Source organism: Tachyglossus aculeatus, chromosome 5 (genome assembly GCF_015852505.1).
Source record: "Tachyglossus aculeatus isolate mTacAcu1 chromosome 5, mTacAcu1.pri, whole genome shotgun sequence".
NCBI classification, from domain to species: Eukaryota; Metazoa; Chordata; class Mammalia; order Monotremata; family Tachyglossidae; genus Tachyglossus; species Tachyglossus aculeatus.
Window position 1 is genome coordinate 36,999,552 of NC_052070.1, and position 24,797 is coordinate 37,024,348.

General features: G+C 58.2%; 1 protein-coding gene across 1 annotated transcript in view; it reads left to right on the plus strand.

Annotated features, from left to right (window-relative positions):
• Positions 1-24,797, plus strand: part of HSPG2 (heparan sulfate proteoglycan 2) — a 116,973-nt gene that overhangs the window by 65,000 nt on the left and 27,176 nt on the right. Inside the window, 33 exon segments of the mRNA XM_038746153.1 lie at positions 34-120; positions 319-368; positions 965-1,062; positions 1,482-1,622; positions 1,900-2,091; positions 7,298-7,390; positions 7,899-7,979; positions 8,616-8,846; positions 9,851-9,964; positions 10,494-10,621; positions 10,754-10,840; positions 11,159-11,217; positions 11,540-11,707; positions 13,294-13,404; positions 14,302-14,402; positions 14,723-14,903; positions 15,408-15,533; positions 15,722-15,874; positions 16,017-16,159; positions 17,079-17,214; positions 17,383-17,528; positions 17,779-17,915; positions 18,712-18,874; positions 19,189-19,324; positions 19,970-20,133; positions 20,330-20,453; positions 20,573-20,724; positions 21,007-21,142; positions 21,304-21,455; positions 22,753-22,888; positions 23,053-23,204; positions 24,286-24,421; positions 24,589-24,740. Of these exon segments, the coding sequence (XP_038602081.1) occupies positions 34-120; positions 319-368; positions 965-1,062; positions 1,482-1,622; positions 1,900-2,091; positions 7,298-7,390; positions 7,899-7,979; positions 8,616-8,846; positions 9,851-9,964; positions 10,494-10,621; positions 10,754-10,840; positions 11,159-11,217; positions 11,540-11,707; positions 13,294-13,404; positions 14,302-14,402; positions 14,723-14,903; positions 15,408-15,533; positions 15,722-15,874; positions 16,017-16,159; positions 17,079-17,214; positions 17,383-17,528; positions 17,779-17,915; positions 18,712-18,874; positions 19,189-19,324; positions 19,970-20,133; positions 20,330-20,453; positions 20,573-20,724; positions 21,007-21,142; positions 21,304-21,455; positions 22,753-22,888; positions 23,053-23,204; positions 24,286-24,421; positions 24,589-24,740 (4,366 nt within the window).

A 24,797-nucleotide genomic window follows, 5' to 3' on the forward strand; every position in this document is an offset into this window, starting at 1 on the left:
TATGACTCTGACTGATCCTCTTCTCTCCTGCAGAGGAGTACACACTTGCTTCCTGGACAAAGATGATTACCCTACCTGTGACTCTTGCTCGCCTGGATACATCGGACGCCACTGTGAGAGGTAGGGCCAGGGAGCCATTGGGGGAGGGTGTCTCCCTTCCCTGTACGGCCCCCTCCCTCCCACCCCCCACACTGTTCTCCCTACATCCCAAGACATCCAGTAGGATGGGTGGTCCCTGTCCAGGCCTCTGCCCTCATCCCAATGGTGCACTCTCTCTCGCTCTCTCTCTCTCTCTCTCCCTCTCTCCCCCTTCTCCAGCTGTGCTCCTGGTTACCAAGGGAATCCTGCACTCGATCAGCCCTGTATAGGTGAGCAGGGATGGGGAAGCAGGGCTAGGGGTCTTCTAGGCCACAGTTGCCTGCTTTGTGACCTGAGGCAAGTCCCTTAACTTCTCCGGGCCTCGGTTTTCTCATCTGTAAAACAGGGATGATACCTCTTCTTCCTCCCACCTAGACTGTGAGCTCCTTACGGGACAGGGACTGTGTCTGACCTGATAATCCTATGCCTACCCCAGTGCTTGCCACCCAGTAAGAGCTTAACCAATCCCACAGTTATTATTGATAAGATGCTACCTAAGTCCCAAGGTGCTGTCTAGTGTTGGCTGGGCCCTGGAGGCCTGTGCTGGCCAGGCCTGATTGCCCAGGGCATGAGTGCGGATGCCGTCTTGCCCACCTGTGGAGGGGCAGGTCAGGGGCATCATTCGAAGGGAGAGCAGTGGCCCGAGGCAGGGGGACAGATGAGGGTGCAGAGTGCGGGGTGGGTTCCAGGTGAAGCCAGGCATGTGGTTTGGTGGGTGGGGATCAATGACAGGGATAGGTGTTGGTGCCGGGGGCGAGAGCTGGGCAGATGGAGGGCCCTGGGTGGTGGGCTCAGGGTTCCACCAGGGCCTCTTCCCTCCCTGCAGAAGAGGTTTATCTGACCCCTGACCCCAAGGTTTGCCAGTGTGACCCTCAGGGAAGTGTAAACAACGAGTGTAATGCCCAAGGCCAGTGCCATTGCAAGGTAAGACTCACGGCTTCCTGTCAGAAGGGCACCCGGGTTGGGGTTGGGAGGGGACGGGACCCTGGAAGCTTGGTACTTGCCCAGTGCCTGCCTGGAAGGTAGGTGCCCCACGGTGGAGCACACCCGGTGTCCCAGGCACGTGCATATGTCCAGCCGGAACTTCAATCCCGGAAGCCCTTGGGGCCCACTGTCCCACTGTGTATATGCCTGGTTTACCATATCCGAACCGCCCCATTTTTTCTAGAGGGCCCTGCACCCAGATGGGCATTGGATAGGGATGGGAATGACCTTGTGGGGGTTCGGCTGGGGTCGGGCTGGGGTGCGGGCATTGGCCCCACGTAGGAGGGGGCCCCTCTAGCCCCAGAGAGAAAAAGTGAGAAAAACTAGCCTGGGTGTCTGGGTTGTCTCTGTGCACGCAGTCCCAGGTGGAAGGCCCCACCTGCAGCAGCTGCCGGCCCCATCACTTCCACCTGAGTGAGAACCACCCAGAAGGCTGCCTGCCTTGTTTCTGCATGGGGGTCACCCAGCAATGTACCTCCTCCTCCTACATCCGCCATCTGGTGAGAGGCTAGAGCTCTGCTCCCTGTCCCCCCAACCCTCATCTCCTCTCCCTTTCCCTCTCTCCCCTCTCCCCTTCCCTCTCTCCCCTTCCCTCTCTCCCCCCCCACCTTCCTCCAACACCCCTGTTCCCTCATTCCATCCCCTCAGCTTCCGATTTTTCTACAGCCTGTCCCCTTGCCCAAAGTGCCCCCCTAAAGCCCCTCTAGGTTCCATTCCCAGCACCCCCTCGGTGGTACCCCAAATCCCTCTCTGACGTGACGGTCCCTCTTCCCCCAGATCGACAGCCCCTTTGAGCCCGGGAACTCCCGAGAGTTCGCCCTGGTGAATCGCCAGCACAGCGTCCGGTTGGACAGTGGCTTCAGGGTGCAGCCAGCTCCCGGGGGCTTCCAGCTCTCCTTCAGCGACTTTGCCCAGCTGGGTCACGAGTCCCTTTACTGGCAGCTCCCCGGCCTCTACCTGGGAGACAAGGTAGGAGCCGAGGGGTGGAGGGATCGGGACGGTGGTGGGGGTCGCTCAGAAAGCCCGGACGGTGACACTGGTGATGTCGGTGTTGGTGGAGAAGATGGTGATGGGGGATGACGTCCTGAACCATGACAACAGCTCGGTTGAGGGCCGAGCAGGGAGCCCGCTACCCGCTGAGGGGGGACTTAGTGGCGGGGAGAGTGAAGGTCCTGGGTTCAGGCGTCATCGGTAAAGGGAGGGAGGGACAGGATTGGTCCAGCTCCCTGCCTTGTGGTGATGCTGTCCCTGTGGTGGTCTGATCTGACCGCCTCCCCTCCAGCGCTCCGTGGCAGATCCACTGCTGCGCTGTGGCAGTGAGCGGCAACCCCTTGCCACGGCCTGGAAAGGCTGAAGGTGCCAAGGGAGCCGAGGGCTGACCTGGCCTGGGGAGGAGGGGGCTGGACTGTCCATGCTTGTTGCAAGGGTAAGGGCTGGGTGTGGGGGCGATAGGGTGGTGGTCCCTTTTCGAATCTCCAGAATCAACCCAGCACTGGACACAACCTCCCTTCTGCCATGTTCCTGCCCACTGCCTTGGCTTTCTGCCCCCTAAAACCCAGGACCTAGCATCTCCCTAGCAGCTCCTCCCCATTCCCCATCCTCTCCCTTTTCCCCCTCCCTGGTTGATTCAGTGTCCTATTCCATCAAGCCTGAACCTGGCACAGCTTTGAGGCCAAAGGGCTTGCAGATGTGTCTGGGCACCTCCTCAAGTTGCCTCTGCCCCTCCTTTTCTCTCCAACCTCCCACGTGCCCCCTCCATCCTGAAGGACCTGGGTTCTAATCCTGGCTCTGCCACATGTCTGCTGTGTGACTTTGGACAAGTCACTTAACTTCTCTAGGTCTGAGTTACCTCATCTGTAAAATGGGGAGCCCCTGGGGAACAGAGACTGTGTCCAACCTGATTACCTCATATCCACCCCGGTGTTTAGAACAGTGCTTGGCATGTAGTAAGCACTTAACAAGTACCATCATTATTATTATTATTATCATTATTACTAATAACCATAGTAATAATAAATAATATAACAGCAACAATTATTATTATTAACTGGGATTCTATGCCCAACCTGAGGAAGGGAGCAGGATTGGAAGTTTGTCTCTTGAAGCAACGTGGCTCAGTGGAAAGAGCACAGGCTTTGGGGTCAGAGGTCATGGGTTCGAAGCCCCACTCTGCCAATTGTCAGCTGTGTGACTTTGGGAAAGTCACTTAACTTCTCTGTGCCTCAGTTCCCTCATCTGTAAAATGGGGATTAAGACTGTGAGCCTCCCGTGGGACAACCTGATCACCTTGTAGCCTCCCCAGTGCTTAGAACAGTGCTTTGCACATAGTAGGCATTTAATAAATGTCATCAGTATTATTATTATTGCCCCTCGCCTCTCCCACCTCTCATGGGACACCAACTTCTTGTTGGATTAAGGGTTAGCGTGAAGGTTAAGAATTAAGGGTCAGATTAGGGGTACTGTTTAAGAATTAGGGTTTAGGTTAGAAGTATAGGTTTGAGTTAGAGGGAAGGGGTGTGGGTTAGGGGTACAGTTTAGTGTTGGGTTTAAGTTTAAGCGTTAGGGGTAGGCTTTATTTGGTGTTAAATTTAGGGATTAGCGGGGTGGGTTAAGCTTGGGGTTGAGGGTTAACTTTAGGGGTTAGGGATATGGCTTAGGGTTAGGATGGAATCCTCGTGGCCCAACGTCCTCATTTCCCCTCCCCTTCCCACATGGTCCCCAAGGAGAAGCAGGAAAGGGAACCAGGAGGACCGAGAGCAACCTGGCTTTGGAAACAGAAAGGAGCGGAAGGCGGAAGGCCTTGGAGGGTGGGGGAGCACAGAAGCTGTGATGCTGGGAAGGTCCAGCACGGAAGAAGTGGCTAGCACCCTTAAGGATGTCCCATCTGCCAATACCCTCCCTGGATCCAGCCCCTTGGATCCTGATGGGGGAGCTGGGGTGGGGGTGGAGCTTCTGAGATGCCCCTTGATGCTCCTGTGCTCTTACAATGCCCCCTCCCTTCCTCCCCTGTCTTCTTCCCCATCCTTCCCATTTCCAGCCTTTTTCTATCCCTCATCCCCCACCCCTCCCTCAGGCAGATGAGGCTCAGTGGCAGCAGAGTGATGCCCAAATCTGCAAGCTTCGGTCTGACTTTGCTTCCCGCTGCCCTCCTCCTGGTCCTCCCCTTCGTCACCAGCCCTGCTGCCCTGCTCTTTCCCCTCCTCAGCAGGCAGCTCCTCCCCATTCCCCATCCTCCTCCTCCTCCACTCCCCCCCTTCCTCCTTCTCTCCCTCCTCCCCCTCCCAGGTTAATTCAGTGCCCTACTCCATCAAGCCTGAACCTGGCATAGCTTTGAGGCCAAATGGCTTGCAGATGTGTCTGGGCACCACCTCAAGCTGCCTCTGCCCCTCCTTTTCTCTCCAACCTCCTACGTGCCCCCTCCATCCTGAACGTTGTGGAGCTGGCAGGGATCCCTTTATCAGGTTTGAGCCTCCTGCCAGGCTCCCCACCCCACTTTGCCCCTCAGGTCTCCATGTGGCTGGATGATGCCCTTCCATGGGTACCCCTGGGAGGTCACCTTCCTGGAGAGGGAGGAGTCCAACCCTGATCCCCCCTACCCAAAACAACCACCCCAGTTCCTCCCACTCCCGCCGAGGGGATCAGTTCATCACTGCCATCCAGGGTCCCCGTTCCCTGTGTCCATCCCAGAAGAGTGACTTCACTGGCCCCTCCCCAGGAATTTTCTGATGGCTACCTCTGCCCTGTTCCCCTCAGGGGCCGACCTCCTCAGCTCCTGACCACCCCCTCTGCCCCCGCTTCCCCAGCACCCCAGCTTCCCAAGTCACCCCTCCAGCTCGTGCCTATCTGGCTCATTCATTCATTCAATCGTATTTATTGAGTGCTTACTGTGTGCAGAGCACTGTACTAAGCGCTTGGGAAGTACAAGTTGGCAACATATAGAGACGGTCCCTACCCAACCATGGGCTCACAGTCTAGAAGGGGGAGACAGACAACAAAACAAAACATGTGGACAGGTGTCAAGTCACCAGAATAAATAAAAATAAAGCTAGATACACATCATTAACAAAATAAATAGAAGAGTAAATATGTACAAGTAAAATAAATAGAGTAATAAATCTGTACAAACATATATACAGGTGCTGTGGGGAGGAGAAGGAGGTAGGGCAGGGGGGAGGGGGAGGAGGAGAGGAAAAAGGCCTCCCTCTCCATCACTGGCTTCTCCCCTTTCTGTCCTACTTCTCCCTTGTCTACCAGGCTTTTCTTGACAAGTCTCTATCACTAGTAGCTACCGAGACCCTTCTTGGGGGACCAAGTAAATCTATCCCAGACCTGCCCTAAGAACCTCAAACTGCCCCTTTCAGTCCCGGTACTTTTCCCTTGCCGTCAGGGGGTCAGGTGACTCAGAGAAACCTGTCAGGGGAATGCCGCCACGGCTCCTCGGGACTGACTGCTTCTAGCTTTCTCCAGGCTGGGCACCCCCAGGCACCGGCTGAAAGACCAACCACATTCCAACTTGGGTACTAACGTCCCACTCCTGGAAATCCCGCGGCCCTTCCATCTAGGGCTGGCAGTGTCTTTTCTGGAATGCTAATGCAGGCTGGAACCAGCCCCCGGCCTCTTTCCCAGCCTGCAGCCAGCAAGCGCTCATTCATTCATTCATTCAATCGCATTTATTGAGCGCTTACTGTGTGCAGAGCACTGTACTAAGTGCTTGGGAAGTACAAATCGGCAACATATAGAGACGGTCCCTACCCAACAGTGGGCTCACAGTCTAGAAATTTGTTTGGAAGGGATATAGCATGGGCTGGGGTTTGTGGGTGAAGAGGACAGAAGGAGAGAGAGGTGGTGGAGAACCTTAGAGCCAATAGCCAGGAGTTTTTCATTCATTCATTCATTCAATCGCATTTATTGAGCGCTTACTGTGTGAAGAGCACTGTACTAAGCCCTTGGGAAGTACAAGTTGGCAACATATAGAGATGGTCCCTACCCAACAGGCTCACAGTCTAAAAGGGGAAGACAGACAACAAAACAAAATATGTGGACACAGTAAGCGCTCAATAAATACGATTGATTGATTGATTGATTGATTGATTTTTGCTCGAAATGGAAGAAAATGCCAAGCCAGTGGAGGCTTAGGAGGAGGGGAGAGATGTGAGAAAAATGGCATTTTTAGGAAGAGGATTCAAACTGTGGAGTGTACTTTAGACCGAAGACAGGAGAGGTTGGAGGCAAGCAGAATGGTCAGAAGGCCGATTCTGAAGATGAGAGGCCAAAGAGCTTGCATAAAGGTAGTAGCTGTTTAAGTGAGACTAAGAAATATTGTGGGGGAAGAAAAGGTTTGAGTGACATACTGAATGACAGCGTTAAAGAAAGTGAGGAGCGCTCATGTTTCCTCCAGACACGGAGCCCCAGTCTTGCATGCTCTTCTGGCATGCCTCCCTCCCACCTCAAGCTCTGTCCCTTGGGTCTCCTTAGCCCCAGGTGCAGTGCTTGGGAGGGTTGAAACATCTGGTATTCCCAGTGCCTTAGAGAGGCTAGGATATGCGGTGACCTGGTTCTGGGTTTGTTTCTCAAGTGAGAAAATACGGTAGCCTGATTTGAGTGCTTAGATTCTAACCCCGTGAGAAAATATGGTAGCCTGGCTTGTGTGTTTACATTCTCCAAAGGGAAGAAATGTGGTAGGTTGGTGAGAGCAGGTAGGTTGAGGCCTGATATGGGACTAGACTGAGAAGAGCTTATCCTTGGCCGGGAGAGCACTGTGGGTAAGGGCCACGTGTCCCGATGGAGGTGCAGTTGGGTTCAGAGGCGTGCCAGCAGCTGGACCAGAGGTGCCACCGTTGATGCTGCCGCTCTTCCATCACTGTCAAGACATCATTGACCCCACAGATGACTTGGAAGTCCTTGTGGGGGTGGGGGCCTTAAAGATGGCTTCACAAAGCCCCGTATCCAGGGCGGTTAGGGTACAGTCTTGGGGTGCGGTGGGAGGATTTCTCTCACCCCGTGCTCCCTCGGGGAGCTCAGTGCCAGGACTCTGAAGGTTCCCTCAGCCCCTGGCCCTGAGTCGTTCCCATTCCCGGAGGGTTTCCTTGGCGAGGGTCGCAGGGCTGGAGGTTCGAGGGAGGAACTGGGGGACGGATCTGCCCGGTCCCTGATTTCTTTGTGGTATCCCCTGCAGGTGGCTTCGTATGGTGGGCGCCTCAGATACACGCTGTCCTACATGGCTGGGCCCCAGGGGAGCCCGCTGTCCGACCCTGATGTGCAGATCACGGTGAGAGAGGGGCTGGGCGAGCCCCCATGGGGCAGGGGGCGGAGCATGGGACTAACCGGGGAGGGTCACAGACAGAGAAGGTAGGGGAGCAACAGTGGCTGCAGGAGCTTCCTGTGGCACAGGGGAGGTGGACCCTATTTACAGATAGAGAGATCACAATTGATTCTACGTGAACACACATATCTGACCATGGGTGACAATGAGTGGGGTTCAGTGCTAAGGGTGGTTATTGGGTTGAGGTGAGTTGATGTGACTCGGGGGGCTGGGAAATAGTTGGGGAAGGCTGATGGGAGGGGATGGAATTGTAGGAGACCAACTGGGATAGCCAGTCCTCCCATGCCTGCCCCCCTGTGCCCCTGCCCAGCCATGGGGGAGTGATGAGAGTGGCACAGTGGGTAAAGAAAGGAGACACCATGCCCAGGGTGGACCGGGGTGGCCGGGCTCCTGGGGGGGCAGAGGAAGAGTCTCAGATGGACCACTGAGATCACTGGTCCTTGTGTCCTTGCAGGGTAATGACATCACTCTGGTGGCTACCCATCCCACACTTCAAGGCCCTCAGGGCAAGACCTTCGAGATCCATTTCCTAGAGGTGAGAGTCCTGGCTGGCCGTGCCCCTTCAACCCAACCTGTAACACCCTCGGGCTCTGGACCTGCCCCCAGCTGTCCCTGCACACCTACGCTAACCTGCCCCCAGCCCACCCACCGCTCACCTACCCCCATCCCCATCCTCCCCCAGCCAGCCTGCAGCTGTGGCTCCAACTGGCCCCCGAGGTGACCATATTCTGCTCGCAGTCTGACTTTGAGCCCTCCCCCACCAATCCTGCTCAACCTGAGTCTGATCTAGACCCTATCCTAGCTGAGCCCCTGACAGACCTGGCTGTGACCCCGACCTGACCTGGGGTCCCAACTCGGACGGTGACCCTAATGATCCCCGGATTCCCTCCCTGGCCCCGACTGTAGTCACCCTCAACTCTGACCCAGGCAGAGGCCTGGCCTCCACCCCTGGGTGCCAGGGGCTGGGGCCTGTCTGTAGGAGCCTGCCCTCAATCAATCAATCAATCAATCAATCGTATTTATTGAGCGCTTACTATGTGCAGAGCACTGTACTAAGCACTTGGGAAGTACAAATTGGCAACACATAGAGACAGTCCCTACCCAACAGTGGGCTCACAGTCTAAAAGTCTACCCTCCTCACGCCTCCACCTGCGTCCCATCTCTTCCCCAGGAAAACTGGCGCCGGCCGGATGGGCAGCCGGCCACGCGGCCACACCTGATGATGGCCCTGGCCGACCTGGAAGAAGTTCTGATCCGCGCCACCTTCTCTACAGTCCCGCTGGCCACCAGCATCGCGGGGGTCAGCATGGAAAGTGCCGTCCCCGGGCCTTCCACCGGATCCCTGGCTCTGGAGGTGGAAGAGTGCAACTGCCCACCTGGTTACCACGGCCTCTCCTGCCAGGTAGGTCCGGTTCCATCCTCCCCAAGAGCAGGGCATGGTCCTGCTGCCAGGCTGCCCCGCCTTGCTCCTGGGCCTCCCCAGCGCAGCCCCACCGTGGGCCCCTTCTTCCCCATCTCATTCTTCCCTGACCCTTCACCAACAAAAACAGAGACTTGGGCACTTGGCTCCAGTGGCCCCATACCCCAGGAGGTTTGGGAGTCATGAGGAAACACCAACAGGGCCCAGAATGATTTGGGGCGGCATGGCTGGGACCGTGGGAAGGAAAGTCGAGCAGGCTGGGAGGCCCTGGCTCCTGAGCACCTGGTCAGCTGCCCAGGAGAGCAACCGGGACCTGTTTCCTCCAAGGGTCCCCCTTTGGAAGGAGGCTGGACACTAACTCTGGTCTGAGCCATTTTGGCATGGCTTCCTCTCCTACTGGGCCCGCAGGACCCTCTGTTGCCGGACCCTCGGGCCGGAACCAGACCTCCTCCAGCCCTACCTACCCACTATTTCTCCCTGCCTCTCCACCTCCTGGGACATATTTACCATTCCTTTTATTTTGTTAATGATGTGCATATAGCTATAATTCTGTTTGTTCTGACATTTTTAACACCCGTCTACATGTTTTGTTGTCTGTCTCCCCCTTCTAGACTGTGAGCCCGTTATTGGGTAGGGACCATCTCTATGTGTTGCCGACTTGTACTTCCCAAGCGCTTAGTACAATACTCTGCACACAGTAAGGCTCAATAAATATGACTGAATGATTGAATGAATGAATGAATGAATGAATGAACAGCCAGCCCACTCATTTTCCTCTCAAACCCAAAAGGAATAGAACAGAGAGGCAATGCGTAATTTCTTTCTCTTAGCTTGCTGCCTGATTTCTTGTAGGTTCTGGCCCTGGGCTGGCTTGGTAGCCCATGCCGGGGTCTCTCAGGCCTTGCCAACAGGAAGTTTCTTTTTGTCTCAGCCAAACCTTGCTAGGCTGAGCAGCCCCGTCAGCCCTAACCCTGCTGTCTCCTCAGGACTGTGAACCCGGCTACTCCCGCTCTGGGAATGGGCTCTACTTGGGAAACTGTGAGCTATGCGAGTGCAACGGGCATTCTGACTCATGCGATCCGGAGACTGGAATCTGCTTGGTAAAGAGCTGGCCCGGACAAGAGAGGGCCAGGGGCAAGAGGGGCCAAAGGGGCTGGGGGGCAGGGACTGGCAGAGGTGTCTGGGGACAGCGAGAGGGCAGAGAGTCTCAGAAGGCCAGGGGCAGGGGCAGCATGGGGGAAGAAGGGCTGGGAGAACCAAGGAGGCCGAGGGGCTGGAGGTAAGTCAGGGCAGAGGAACTTGGGGGCTCTGGGAGAAGGGACCCTAGAGTGGGGCAGAATGGCCAAGGGCAGGAGAGGGGGAAGGAGGGTCTAGGATCTGGGCTCACCTTGGACCCGGGCGCAGGGGGTGGGGACCCAGAAGCTGACCATAGGGGAGCTGCTGAGGGGCCCTGTCGGGGTTAATGTAGGACAGAGTTGGGGAGGTGGAAGGGAGGGGGCCTTTAGGGGTGAGAGCCTGCAGAAGTTAGTGAGCGACTCTGAGGCCGTGTGCATGGGAAGCCGGGAGGGGGGCTGGGGGCTCCGGGGAGCCAAGCCAGCTTCGATCCCCTGGGCCTCTGCTCCTCTCCAGGATTGTATGCACAACACGGCTGGCAATTTCTGTGAGGTGTGTGCCCCTGGCTTCTACGGCGATGCCTCAATGGGCACCCCTGAGGATTGCCAGCCCTGCGCCTGCCCCCTCACCCACCCTGAGAACATGTAGGTGCTACCCTCTCTCTTCCCGTCCCAGCTCCCTCCCACCTGGGCAGGCCACTGGGACCTAGAGGGTGGGCAGCGGGGGCTGGGGTGGTCCCACTGGCCTTGACCGGGCCTCACCTTGCCCCGGCCCAGGTTCTCCCAGACGTGTGAGACCCTGGAGACCAAAGGTTACCGCTGCTCGGCCTGCGCACCCGGCTACATTGGACAATACTGCGAACAGTGAGGCCTAGGATAGGGACATTTTTCTGGGGAGCAGGGAGGAGCCCGAGGGTGGCAGACGGGTCTTTGGGAGCGGGCAGGTCCAGTCCCGGGGACAGGGTGGAGGTTGGGGGAGGAGTGAGCAGCTCTCCCTGTGATATAGCCACCCCCTGCTCCCTCCCTCCCTTCCCAGAAGGATTGGGTGGGGCTGCCCTCCTTCCTCCTGCTACCAGACCTTGGCACCAGCCCCCTACCCACCCATCCTCCAAATCCCACGTCATCCCCATCCCCCCTGCCATGCGGCCTTCCCCCTCCCCCTGACAGGGCTGTCTCTGGCAGGTGTGCCCCAGGATACGAGGGCAACCCCAACGTGCGTGGAGAACGTTGTCTGCCCCAGGGTAAGTGTAGGGATGCAGAGGGCCAGACTGGGGAGGGATGGAGGCCCAGATGAATCTTGAGGCTGGGGACATTGTGGTGTGGAGGACGGGCTCAGGGAAAGAGCACAGAATCTGCGGGTCCGGGTCTGGGCCCCAGCTGAAGAGGGCTGTGGGCTAGCATGGACCTGCCCCCCTATTCCAAGGCAGGGCCCGGGGTGCCAACCTTCAGGAGTGAACGCATGCCTGAGGGCTGGAAGGCCCCATCTGAGCCCTGACAAGGGGAGGGCTCTGGTGGGGTCTTGGAAGGCTCTTGGACCACTCTCTCTCTCTCTCTCTCCCTCAGCCGCCCAACCCCCGCTGATGGTGCAGGTGCACCCAGCCCACAGCATGGTGCCCCAGGGCAGCGCCCACTCTCTGTGGTGCCAGGTCAGCGGGAGCCCCCCGCACTACTTGTCCTGGTCCCGGGAGGACGGGCGTCCTGTGTCCGTCACCTCCCAGCAGCGGCAGCAAGGTAAGCAAGAGAAGCAGCGTGGCTCAGTGGAAAGAGCCCGGGCTTTGGAGTCAGAGATCACGGGTTCAAATCTCGGCTCCGCCAGTTGTCGGCTGTGTGACTTTGGGCAAGTCACTTCACTTCTCTGGGCCTTAGTTACCTCATCTGGAAAATGGGGATTAAGATTGTGAGCCCCCCCATGGGACAACCTGTTCACCTTGTATCCCCCCAGCGCTTAGAACAGTGCTTTGCATATAGTAAGCGCTTAACAAATACCATATTATTATTTACCCCCAGCTGCGCTGCTCACCTCCCCCCCATCCCTTCTCCCCACCCCCCAGATTACCACAGTCACCCATCCTGTCCCGCCTAGATCACTGCATCAGCCTCCTTTCTGACCTCGCAACCTCCTGCCTCTCCCCACTCCAGTCCATCCTTCACTCTGCTGCCCGGATCATCTTTCTACAGAAACGTTCAGGACGTGTCACCCCTCTCCTCAAAAATCTCCAGTGATTTCCCATCCACCTCCATATCAAACAAAAATTCCTCACCGTTGGCTTTAAAGCACCCCATCACCTCACCCCCCTCCTACCTCACCTCGATTCTCTTTTACAACCCAGCCCCCACACTTTGCTCCTCTAGAGCTAACCTTCTCACTGTGCCTTGATCTCCCCTGTCTCGCTGCCAACCCCCGGCCCACGTCCTGCCTCTGGCCTAGAATGCCCTCCCTCCTCTAACCGACAACCACTCTCCCCCTCTTCAAAGCCTTACTGAAAGCACGTCTCGTCCAAGAGGCCTTCCCAGACTAAGCCCCACTTTTCCTCATCTCCCACTCCCTTCTTCGTCACCCTGATGTGCTCCCTTTGCTCTTCCCCCCGATCCCTGACCCACAGCACTCATGTCTATATCTGTAATTCTGTTTGTTCATATCAATGTCTGTTTATTTGTGTTGATGTCTGTCCCCCTACCCCAGACTGTGAGTTCACTGTGGGTGAGGATCATCTCTCTTTATTGCTGTATTGTACTTTCCCAAGTGCTTAGTACAGTGCTCTGCACACAGTAAGCGCTCAATAAATACGATTGAATGAATTCCCAGTCCACCCCGGCCCTGTTCTGGCCCTGTGAAGAGCGGAGCTTAATCCAAGTGGCCGTCAGTCCCTCCAAGGCGTGGACACCCGGGCCTTCCATTTCCACTGCCCGTTTCTACTGCCCATTCCCATGCCCGCCTCTGGCCTCCGTCACTGCTGCTGTCGAGGCCATGGAGGGAGATGCAGGAGCCAATGTTGGGTGTGGACGCGGATGCCTGGGAAGGGGCGGAGGGGCCTGTGAGATGGGCAGAGAGGGAATGAAGTTCAACCCCTGCTAGACTTCCAGCTTCCCAAGGGCAAGGATCTTGTCTGCTGATTATATTGTATTTTCCTCGCCCAAGCGTTTAGTATGGTACCCTGTCCACAGTAACATGATTAGTGACAGACGCCCGTGGGGTTGGTTGCGGGGCCAAATGGGGGTCCTTCGGTTGGGGGCAGGGGGGGGTGTCTTTCAGGGGTCTGTGTCACGGGAAAGGGAGCCCACCTGAGGCACTCCCTGGCTCCTGGCTTCCCCGACAGGTACCGAGCTCCACTTCCCCAAGGTCCAGCTGTCGGATGCTGGCATCTACATCTGCACCTGCCACAACACTCAGCATGCCAACACCGGCCGGGCCGAGCTGCTCGTCTCCCGTGAGTACCCCTGCCCGCGCCCCCTCCACCTGCCCTACCTCCACCCTCTTCTCCCCTCCTACCCCCACTATCATCCTCTGCCCGCCCCCCGCGTCCCAAACACTGTGGCCTAATGTCAAGACCGTGGGCTCAGGAGGCAGAGGATGTGGGTTCTAATCCCAGCTCCTCCACTGGTCTGCTGTGTGACCTTGGGCAAGTTGCTTCACTTCTCTGTGCCTCGGTTACCTCAATTGTAAAATGGGGATTAAGACTGTGAGCCCCACGTGGAACAGGGACTGTGTCCAACCTGATTACCTTGTATCTACTCCAGTGCTTAGAGCAGTGCTTGGCACATAGTGCTTAACAAATACCATTATTATTATTGTTATTATTATTATTATTATTATTGTCATCATCATCATTATCTTTAATTAATTATTATTATTATCTTGGAGAAGCAGCCTGGCTTAATGGAAAGAGCATGGGCTTTGGAGTCAGAAGTCATGGGTTCAAATCCCAGCTCTGCTAACTGTCAGCTGTGTGATGTTGGGCAAGTCACTTAACTTCTCTGTGCCTCAGTTCCCTCATCTGTAAAATGGGGGTGAAGACTGTGAGCCCCCCGTAGGACAACCTGATCACCTTGTAACCTCCCCAGCGCTTAGAACAGTGCTTTGCACATAGTAAGCACCTAATAAATGCCATCATTACCCTAAATCCCAGCCTGCAGTCTGGCTTGCCTGGGCTTCCTTGCACTCCGTTCCCAGGTTATTCCACCCACCGTCCCAGACCTTCGGGCACGCCTGGTCCCCGGGCACGTCTGGCCCCCGGGCATGCCTGGCCTCGGGGCATAGAATGCCAGGGGAGGGGGACACTGGGAGGCCAGCTGAGGGGCCGTGTCCCTATGTCTGGTCCCTGCAGAGGCCTCCATCAAGGCCATCGCGGTGATTGTGGAGGAGGAGAGGAACCAGATCGTGAGGCCCGGGACTGACGTCACCTTCGTCTGCACGGCCAAAAGCCAGGTGGGGTGCCGTCCGTGGCGGAGCTGGCAGAGATAGGGGTGCAAGGTCCAAGTTGGGTCTGGACCGTAGTGAGGACCTCCGCAAGTGGGGGTGCAAGATGAAAGTGGGGTGCAGACCAGAGATGAGGGCATGAGGTCAAAGGAGAGGAGATGTAAAGGAGATGCTGGAGTAATGGACCTCAAGCCCAAGAACTGGGTCTCTGGGGGCACAGTGGGAGCATGGGAAAATTGGGAGGAAACCCAAGAGCCACAGAGAATAGGAGACACAGACACAAAGAGGGAGAGACCCAGCCTTCCTGATTCCCATGCTCCATGCTTTAGTCTCCGGCCTACACACTGGTGTGGACACGGCTGCACAATGGCAAGCTGCCCGCCCACGCCATGGACTTCAACGGCATCCTGACCATCCGCGGTGTCCAGCCTTCCGATGCCGGCACCTACGTTTGCACCGGCTCCAACATGTTCGCCATGGACCAGGGCATTGCCACGCTGCACGTAGAGGGTATCGGCACCCACCCCTTACTCCTCACCAGTACCCTAAGGGCCCCAGACCCAGCCAAGCCCCGCCCCACCCCCGTCTGCCCCGGCACCGCCACCGGGCCCCAGTCTGGGGTCAGAGCCCACCACCCTCTCAGCTGTGGTTCCCAGTCCTTTCTCTGCCCCAGGCAACGAGGAGTTGGAGAAGAGGCCATGCCAGGCACCCAGGCTTTTCCCAAGTCCCCTCTCAGTCATCCCCGATTTCCCCAGCGAGGCCACCGGTATGGTCTGGGGATGAGAGGAGGAGGAGGACGCTGCTAGGGCCAGAGCGTTTGGGCACGGGTCCCATTTGTGACCCCACAGTTTGTTTTTCTGGCCCTGTCCGGAGGGAGCTGTTTGCCCAGCTCCCATAGGCCCCATCCACAGTGCAGGGAAGGACCGGGACCAGAGGCCAGGATTGGATGACGGGGTGGACCCCTTCATCTTCCCAGCCCCTGACGTGGCTCTGTCACTCTGCCTCTGTCACCAGACTCAGAAGCCCTGTCACCCCCCGTGGCCTCCATCCACCCAGCCCAGGTGACGGTCCAGCCCGGCCAGCCTGTTGAGTTCCACTGCAGGGCCACCGGCAACCCCGCCCCAGTGCTGACGTGGACAGGTGGGGGTGACCATGGCCGAGTGGATGGGGGAAGGGAGAAGGGTTGGTTGGGCCTGGGGGCCCTCCAGTATTCATCCCTGCTCTGGGCCCTGGAGGAGAGCCAGACTTAACCCCTCGCTCTCGGGGCATTGGGTGGTGGTAGGGATGAGGCTCACCCAGAGCTGCTCATGCTCCCTTATTGTACGCAGGGGGCCCTCCAGGGGTCATCCCTAACAAGGCCCAGATCCTGGGTGGCATCCTGCGTCTCCCCATGGTGGAGCCCACGGACCAGGGCCACTACATGTGCCAAGCCAGAAACCCAGCCGGGCAACATGTGGCCAGTGCCACCCTCCACGTGCATGGTGAGGAGAGGGACCAGTGGGGCTGAGGAGGGTTGGGGGCGCAGGGTAGGGAAGCTGGATCGGGGCCCAGGGCCCAGGGTGGGCAGTTGGCAGGGGGAGGGGTGGTACGAGACCCAGACTTGACGGCGGTGATTGGGCCCAGGGGGCAGCGGACCCCAGGTCCGGGTGAGACCGGAGCGGACACAGGTGCAGGAAGGCCACAACATGGAACTTCACTGCCAAGCGTCTGGGACCCCTACGGCCACCATCAAATGGAAGAAGGAGGGGGGCCACTTACCCCACCAGGTGAGGCCCCAGGCTCTCTGGTGAACCCCTCCCCTCGCTCCCCGCCCCCCTCCTCCATCCCAATGGCTAGGCTCCTCACCCCGAGCTTCCCAGACTCCTCTCTGCCTCCATCCTTCCCTGCATCCTTTTCCAACTTGTTCAACCCTGGCTGGGCCCTCCTCTCTCCATCTCACGTCACACCTCTTGCCTCTTTCCCTTCTCTCACATACTTTCCCTTCCATCTCTCCCGATTCCCTCCACTCTTCCCTCTCTCCCTCCGCCCTATCCTCTCAGGCTTTTGTCCACCGCTGCAGGCTCTCTCAGCCTAGAGGATTCCTCCCTCTAGCCTATAAGCTCATTGTAAGCAAGGAACATGTCTACCAACTCTGTTGTACTGTACTCTTCCAAGCACTTAATGCAACACTCCGCACATAGTAGCCCCCAATAAATACCATTGTCGATTTGTAAAACCCCAGCCCAGGAGTTGGGCTCGGGCAAGTTCCTGGTTCCTGGCGGACGGTGAGGTCTGCCTCTCCCTGACGTCTTTGTGACTACCGTCTTGTGACACTGTGACTTTCTCATCCTCGATTTGTGTCCCCCTGGGCCTGCTCCATGATCTCTTTGTCCCAAGACCCGTCTCTCATTGTCCCACTCTGCTCTTGCTACCTTGCTCTGACCCCTGCTCTATCACCATTCTGTCCCCTCACTGTCACCTGCCCCATCCCCAGCCCTGTCCCCCCACCGTGTCTACTCTGCCCCCTGCATTGTCCCCTCTCTGTCCCCTGCATTGTCCCCACTCTGTCCTCGCTGTGTACATGTTCTATCCACACCCCATCCCTGTTTGTGCCCACCCTGTGCCCGCTCCATGCCCACTTGGTGCTCGATTGGCTGCCACCCTGTGCCCCTCACCCACCTCTGGCTCTACCAATGTATTTTGCAGGCCCGTGTGGAGTACCGGGACATCGTCACCCTGACGATCCCGACCATCTCTCTGACCGACGCCGGAGTCTACCTCTGTGTGGCTACCAGCCCTGCTGGCACCGCTCAGGCCCGCGTCGAGGTGATGGTGGCACCAGGTGAGGGCTCCAGGCTGGGGTAAGAACACCGCCCCTGCCCTTGGTGGGGGAGATCTCAGCGGGTCCCAGGAGTAGGGTCGGGGGGGCACCAGGGCAGGGTGAGCTGTGGGATCTCCCCTTCACAGCCCCCTTGCCCTGCCCCTCACTCCTTTCTACGCCCTGGTCCAGGACCCAACACCCCCATCCGGATCGAGTCCTCGTCCTCGTCAGTGACCGAAGGGCAAACACTGGACCTGAACTGCCTGGTGGATGGCCAGGCCCAGCCCAGGTTCATGTGGTACAAGCGAGGGGGCAGCCTTCCCACCCGGCACCTGGTATGGGGACCAGGGGAGCAGCCTGGGTGGTTCTGCAGGGGTGGAGAGAGCCATCCAGCACGGCCTGCTGGCTCTGCGGGGGACGAGGGAAGAGCCTGGGTGGGGGTGGGGAAGGGTGGAGACCACCAACGGCTTTGCCTCGAAGCCTGGGTTTCTTCTGCCGCCCCTCCTCCTGCCTCTTCTTCCCAACCGGGCCCACGGCTCTCCCCTCACTCCGCCTCCCCTCCCGCCCCCTGCTCTGCCCACACAGATCCACGGCTCCTGGCTGCGGCTGTCCCAGTTGACCCCGGCCGACTCGGGCGAGTACGTGTGCCGCGTGGGCTCGCAGGAGGCCTCGTACACTGTCTCTGTCCTCCACGGCTCCGGCTCTGACCACCGTCCCGGCCACGGTGAGGGGGCAGGGAGGATCCCAGTGCCCTGCCGGCTAGGCTGGGCCAGGCCACAACTGGGCAGGAGCCCGAGAGGAGCAGGCTTGGAGGGGACCCCCAGGAGAAAGGGTCTCATTACTGAGAGCAGTAGGATCAGCCTCGATGGCATTTGAGGAGAGCACTTCCCTTAGGATGCTCCGAGCAGGGAAGTCAGTGCTTGGGAAAGACAGCCAGGGGTCTGATGCAGGCCGAGTTCCTGACCTCTGGGGCCTGGTGGTCTTAAGGGGTGAACGGTGTTAGACCCCAAAGGGAAAGGGGTGGTGGCATGGGGAGGTTTACTTTGGAGCAGCAACAATTGGACCACAAGAAAAGTGGCAAAGGTGGCTCAGAATCCTGGCTGCTCCAGGCTGCACTGCCCAGGCCTGGGCCACCTGACACCAGTGACCATCCTCGAGTTCCCACCGGTCTGGTGGGAGAGAGAGGCCAGGCAGGACTGGGGACGCAGGGGTGATGCCCAGTCCAAGGACACCATACCTGCATTCCCGTCGAGGTCTTGGGAGAGGGAGGGTCTGGGCCCAGGTTCCAGGCTGCGGAAAGCCCAGTAGTGTGGCGATCAGTGCATGGGCACTCTGGTTCCATGGCCAGTGGCCCTACAGCCACTGCCCAGCCCAGAGCAGTGTGGGCAGCCTCAGTGTAGCTGGGCCCAGCTTAGCGTCACTCAGGCTTGGCGGCCGGGACGGTGACTCGGGTCGAGGGGCTCCGGCCTGCCCTCTGGGCCCTTGGGCCTGCAGCGCTCTGAGCTCTGACCTGCTCTCGGTTCCCCCAGCCCCAGGGTACAACCCCCAGATTCGGATTGAGTCCTCATCCTCGTCCGTGGCCGAAGGACAGACTGTCGAACTGAACTGCCTGGTGGCCGGGCAGACCCACCCCACGGTTCTGTGGTACAAGCGCCAGGGGAACCTCCCCATTCGGCACCAGGTATCGGGGCACAGGGGGCCAGGGGGCATGGGGGAGGTGTTGGGAGGACAAGGCTCTTGCCCATGGCTCCTCCTGACCTTATGAGGGTGCCATGCCCTTAACTCTGAAGACTTCAAGGCACCTAAGCAGCGGGTAGTGGTGCCCCTCCCATCCACCCGAAGAACCTCTGTGGTTCAGGCCACACCTGGGAAGGAACCTGAGGGTTGGCAAATAGAAGAAAGGGGCCTGGGGCCCCAGGCACTGGGAGCCGAGTGAGTCTGGGGGACCTCCTCTGTCCCAACCCCACTCCCTCGCCCCCCACTCTGCCTGCGCAGGTCCACGGCTCCCGGCTGCAGCTGTACCAGGTGACGCCGGCCGACTCGGGCGAGTATGTTTGTCTTGTGACCATCGACTCTGGCTCCCATGAAGCCTCGGTCATGGTCTCCATCCAGGAGTCTGGGTTTCTTCCAGGTAAGGGAGGTATGGTTGAGGGGGTAGCAGGTGGGAGAGTTGAGGGTCTCCTTAGAGCAGCTCTGCCCTTCCCTTCCTCCTAACCTCCCCCACGCCCTCCTGGACTGCCCCCCCTCCCAAACACTCTCCCTTCGGGCCTCCCTCCCTTCCACCTCCACCCTGACAGCACATCTTGGTTGCGGCCCAGGTTCCTGAGTGGGAGCAGCCGGCTCCCCTCAACCTCCCCAGATGCAGCAGATTGAGATGTTGTCCGTGGGACTTATTTCTTTTTGTTAGTGGCATTTGTTTAATGCCCGCTATGTGCTAAGCTCTGTGCTAAGCGCTGGAGTCAGGACAAGGTAATCAGATCCGAGACTGTCCCCATCTGTCCCCACCTGGGGACAGGCTTCCAGTCTACGGGTCTGCCCAGGATACCCTGTTGATTTCCCCTGCCCACCCACCTCCCCCTGCTTTCTTTCCCTCTGGGAGGCTGGAACTCTGAAAATCTGCCCGGCTCTGGGCGCCACCTTCCCCAGACAAGGCTCTGCAGTCTCAGTCAGGCAAGGGACAGATTGAAGGGTGAGGGGCTGGAACTGGGGCAGAGACCCTGTGCTGTCTTTTCTGGGGCAGATGGGGGGACTCTAATTCACTTCCTTTGCCCCCCAGGAGGCCCCCCAGCCCCAGGAGGCCCCCCACCCATCCGGATCGAATCCTCGCCCTTGGCAGTGGCCGAAGGTCAAACTCTGACCCTGAATTGCCTGGTGGCCGGGCAGTCCCAGCCCTCAGTCACGTGGTTCAAGCGCAGAGGCAGTCTCCCTGCCCATCACCAGGTACAGACAGGCGGATGGGGCAGGGGACTCTAAGGATGTGGTCACCTGAGGGGTCCCCATCCCTCCTGTTTCTCTAAACTGGGTAGGGGGCAGAATCCCACCATGCAGGGCGGCCTTGGCTCCTGGGCATCGTGGGAGGGAAAGGGCCCGTTGTGCCCCAGCAACCTCCTCCCCTTTCCCTTCCGGATGTGTGCAGGTGTCCGGTTCCCGCCTGCGCATCTACCAAGTCACAGGCGCAGACTCCGGCGAGTACGTGTGCCGGGCTGGCGGTGGCCTGGAGGCCAGCCTGTTCGTCCAAGTGCAGAGCAGCGTCTCCTCCTGTGAGTGAGCAGCTCTCCGGCCGAAAGATGCTTCCTGCAATGGGTGGGGGAACTGGGGAACGGAGGAGTTGGGAGCCCAGGAACTGCCAGTGACCCCGGCATGCCGCCTGTGCCCCCAGCCCAGGAGTCCAGAGCCCTCATCCGGATCGAGTCCACGCCCTCGGCGGTGGCCGAAGGGCAAACCCTGGACCTGAACTGCGTGGTGGCCGGCCAGGCCCAGCCCAAGGTGATGTGGTACAAGCGCGGTGGCAGCCTCCCCGCCCACCACCAGGTACGGAGGCGGGAATCTGCGGAGGTGGGTGGGAGGGCTGGCGAAAGGGGGCCCTCCTTCAAAATAACTCCTTCTGCCCGGAAGGCATCTGTGAATTGAGCTTCCTCCAGGAAGACCAGGAGTGCAGTCGGGGCGTTGGGGATAGTCGTTTGGATGGATAGGACGTTGTCGATGTCAGAGGTCATTCGGCAAAGCAGACCTTCAGACCTGAGGGATTCTGCACTCTCTAACCCCGTTTCCTCTGTCCCCCCCACCGCCCCACACCCTGCTCTGCCCCGGCAGGTCCAAGGCTCCCGGCTGCGGCTGCTCCAGGTGTCCCCGGCCGACTCGGGCGAGTATGTGTGCCGCGTGGCCATCGACTCTGACTCCCAGGAGGCTTCGGTAATGGTCACCATCCAGGCCTCTGGTTCCACTCCCGGTGAGCACAGGGCAGGCGGGGTGGGAGGGGCCGCTCCACGGCTCCCAGGATGGGAATCTTTGGGTCCGGGGAGGGCGACGGCCAGGGCCCAAGCCGGAGTTCCAGGGAAATTGTGACCAACCCTCTGCCCTCGCCTCCATCCCCCTTCTCATGTCTCCCAGCCGCGGGGTCCACCCCTCCGATCCGGATCGAGTCCTCGTCCTCGGTGGTGGCCGAAGGGCAGACTCTGGAACTGAACTGTCTGGTGGCCGGCCAGGCCCAGCCCGCGGTTGCGTGGTCCAAGCGTGGGGGCAGCCTCCCCGCCCGCCACCAGGTACTGAAAAAGTGGCGATGGTGGTGATGGTGGTGATGGTTTGGTGGTGGTAGTGGCACCAGCAGTAATAGCTGTAACGGTAGTACTGACAGCAGTAGTAACAGTAGCCATAGCAACAACAGAGAAGCAGCGTGGCATAGTGGAAAGAGCCCGGGCTTGGGAGTCAGAGGTCGTGGGTTCTAATCCCGGCTCCGCCACTTGTCAGCTGTGTGATTTTGTGCAAGTCACTTGACTTCTCTGTGCCTCAGTTGCCTCATCTGTAAAATGGAGATGAAGACTGTGAGTTCCATGTGGGACAACATGATCACCTTGTATCCCCCCCCCCAAGTGCTTAGAACAGTGTCTCGCACATAGTAAACGCTTAACAAATGCCATCATCATTATTATTATTATTGATTGAGTGTCCATGTGGTGTGGGGCACTGTATTCAGCCCCTGGGAAGGTCAGAGAAAGAAAGTGATGTGTTCCCTGCCCACAAGGAGCTGACAGTGCAAGGGGGAAACTCAGGTAGAAATAGGGGCAAGGACCACGGAGTAAAAACCTTTAAATTGTGGCCTGGAGCCAAGCAGGCCTGGGATGGTGGTGCCCTCAGTCCCATTGGGGGGCAGGTGGCATTCCAGGACTAAGGAGGGATGGGCATTCATTCATTAATTCATTCGTTCAATCGAATTATTGAGCACTTTCTGTGTACAGAGCACTGTACTGAGCGCTTGGGAGAGTACCATATAACGAAGTTACATTCCCTGCCCACAATGAGCTTACAGTCTAGATGGGGAGACAGACATTAATATAAAGAAACAAATGACAGATATGTACATTAGTGTTCTGGGGGTGGGAGTGGGGTATGAATAAAGGGAGCAAGCCAGAGAGATAATAATAATAATAATGATGATGGCATTTACTAAGTACTTACTATGTGCAAAGCACTGTTCTAAGCACTGGGGAGGTTAAACGGTGATGAAGTTGTCCCACGGGGGGCTCACATTCTTAATCCCCATTTTACAGATGAGGTAACTGAGGCCCAGAGAAGTTAAGTGACTTGCCCAAAGTCACACAGCTGACAATTGGCAGAGCCGGGGTTTGAGCCCATGACCTCTGACTCCAAAGCCCTGGCTCTTTCCCCTGAGCCACGTTCAGAATGGAGTGGGAGGAGAGGAAAGGGGGCTTAGGAAAGGCCTTTTAGAGGAGATGGGTATGAAGGATATGAGGGATTTGGGGAATGAGGGGAGGCAAACATTTGGATGTGAGTCTACACCCCCGCCCCCCAATCTCCCCGGCCTCCTCTCTCCCCACGCAGATCCACGGCTCCCGACTGCGGCTGCTCCAGGTGTCCCCGGCCGACTCGGGCGAGTACGTGTGCCGCGTGGCCACCAGCTCCGGCTCCCAGGAGGCCTCGGTCATGGTCACCATCAAGGCCTCTGGTTCCATCCCCGGTGAGCGCAAGGCAGACCCTGTGGGGGCCGAGGGGCACTCCACATCTCCTCGGGTGGAAAGCTTCGGGCAAAGGGAAGGGAGATGGCAGGGCTCCATCAGGGGTGCCGAGGAAATTGTGCTCAACCCTCCTCCCGCCCCACCTTCCCCTCCACATGGCTCCCAGCCTCGGGGTCCACCCCTCCGATCCGGATCGAGTCCTCGTCCTCGGTGGTGGCCGAAGGGCAGACGCTGGAACTGAACTGTCTGGTGGCCGGCCAGGCCCATCCCGTGGTCACGTGGTCCAAGCGCGGGGGCAGCCTCCCCGCCCGCCACCAGGTACTGAAAAAGTGGCGAAAGAAGTGGGGGTGGAGGTGGGGGTGGTGATGGTTTGGTGGTGGTAGTAGCAACAGCAGTAGTAACTATAACGGTAGTATTGACAGCAGTAGCAGCGGTTTTGATTGAGTGCCCACGTTGTGTGGGGCACTGAATTCAGCGCCTGGGAAGTACAGAAAAAGAAAGTGACATGTTCCCTGCCCGCAACGAGCTGACAGTGTAAGAGAGGAAACTGGTAGAGATAGGGGCAAGATCACAAATTGAACCTTAGATCGTGGCCTTGAGTCAAGAAGGCACGGGATTAGTGGTGCCCGCAGCCTTCAGCGGGGAGCAGGTGGCATTCAAGGACTGAGGAGGGATGGGCATTCATTCATTCATTCAATCGTACTTATCTAACGCTTAGAACAGTGCTTTGCGCATAGTAAGCACTTAATAAATGCCATTATTATTATTATTATTATTATTATTGAGCACTTAGTGTGTACAGAGCACTGTAATACTGATAATGATGGCATTTATTAAGCGCTTACTATGTGCAAAACACTGTTCTAAGCGCTGGGGCGATTACAAGGTGATCAGGTTGTCCCACGGGGGGGTTCACAATTTTAATCCCCAATTTACAAATGAGGTAACTGAGGCACAGAGAAGTTAAATGACTTGCCCAAAGTCACACAGCTGACAATTGGCGGAGTCGGCATTTGAACCCATTACCTCTGACTCCAAAGCCCGGGCTCTTTCCACTGAGCCACGCTAGCACTTGGGAGAGTACAGTATAACAATAAACAGTTATTCCCTGCCCACAATGAGCTTACAGTCTAGAGAGGGAGACTGACATTAATATGAATAAATAAGTTACAGATATGTACATAAGTGCTGTGGGGCTGGGAAGGGGAGGTGCATAAAGGGAACAAATCAGGGTGCCACAGAAAGGAGTGGGAGAAGAGGAAAGGGGAGTTTAGTCAGGGAAGGCCTCTTGGAAGAGAAGGGCATGAAGCATATGAGGGATTTGTGGAGGGGATGGGTGCAAACTCTGGACGTGAGCCCACACTCCTCATTCTCCCCACCCTCCTCTCTGCCCCGGAAGGTCTACGGCTCCCGGCTGCGGCTGTTCCAGGTGTCTCCGGCCGACTCGGGCGAGTACGTGTGCCGCGTGGTCACTGGCTCCGAATCCCAGGAGGCCTCAGTCATGGTCACCATCGAGGCCTCCGGTTCCATCCCTGGTGAGTGTGGGGCAGACCCTGGGGAGGGAGGGGCCGCTCCACGGCTCCCAGGGTGGGAGGCTTCGGGCAAGGAGAGGGGAGGTGGCCAGGGCTCCACCCGGATGCCGGAGAAATTGTGCTTAAGCCTCTGGCCGCCCCCCCACCCTCCCTCTCTGCATGTCTCCCAGCCTCGGGTTCCATCCCTCCGATCCGGATCGAGTCCTCGTCCTCGGTGGTGGCCGAAGGGCAGACGCTGGAACTGAACTGCCTGGTGGCCGGCCAGGCCCAGCCCGCGGTTACGTGGTACAAGCGCAGGGGCAGCCTCCCCGCCCGCCACCAGGTATGGAGGCCTGGGGATCGGCGGGCTGGGAGAAGTGGGATGCACTCTGGTTCTGGG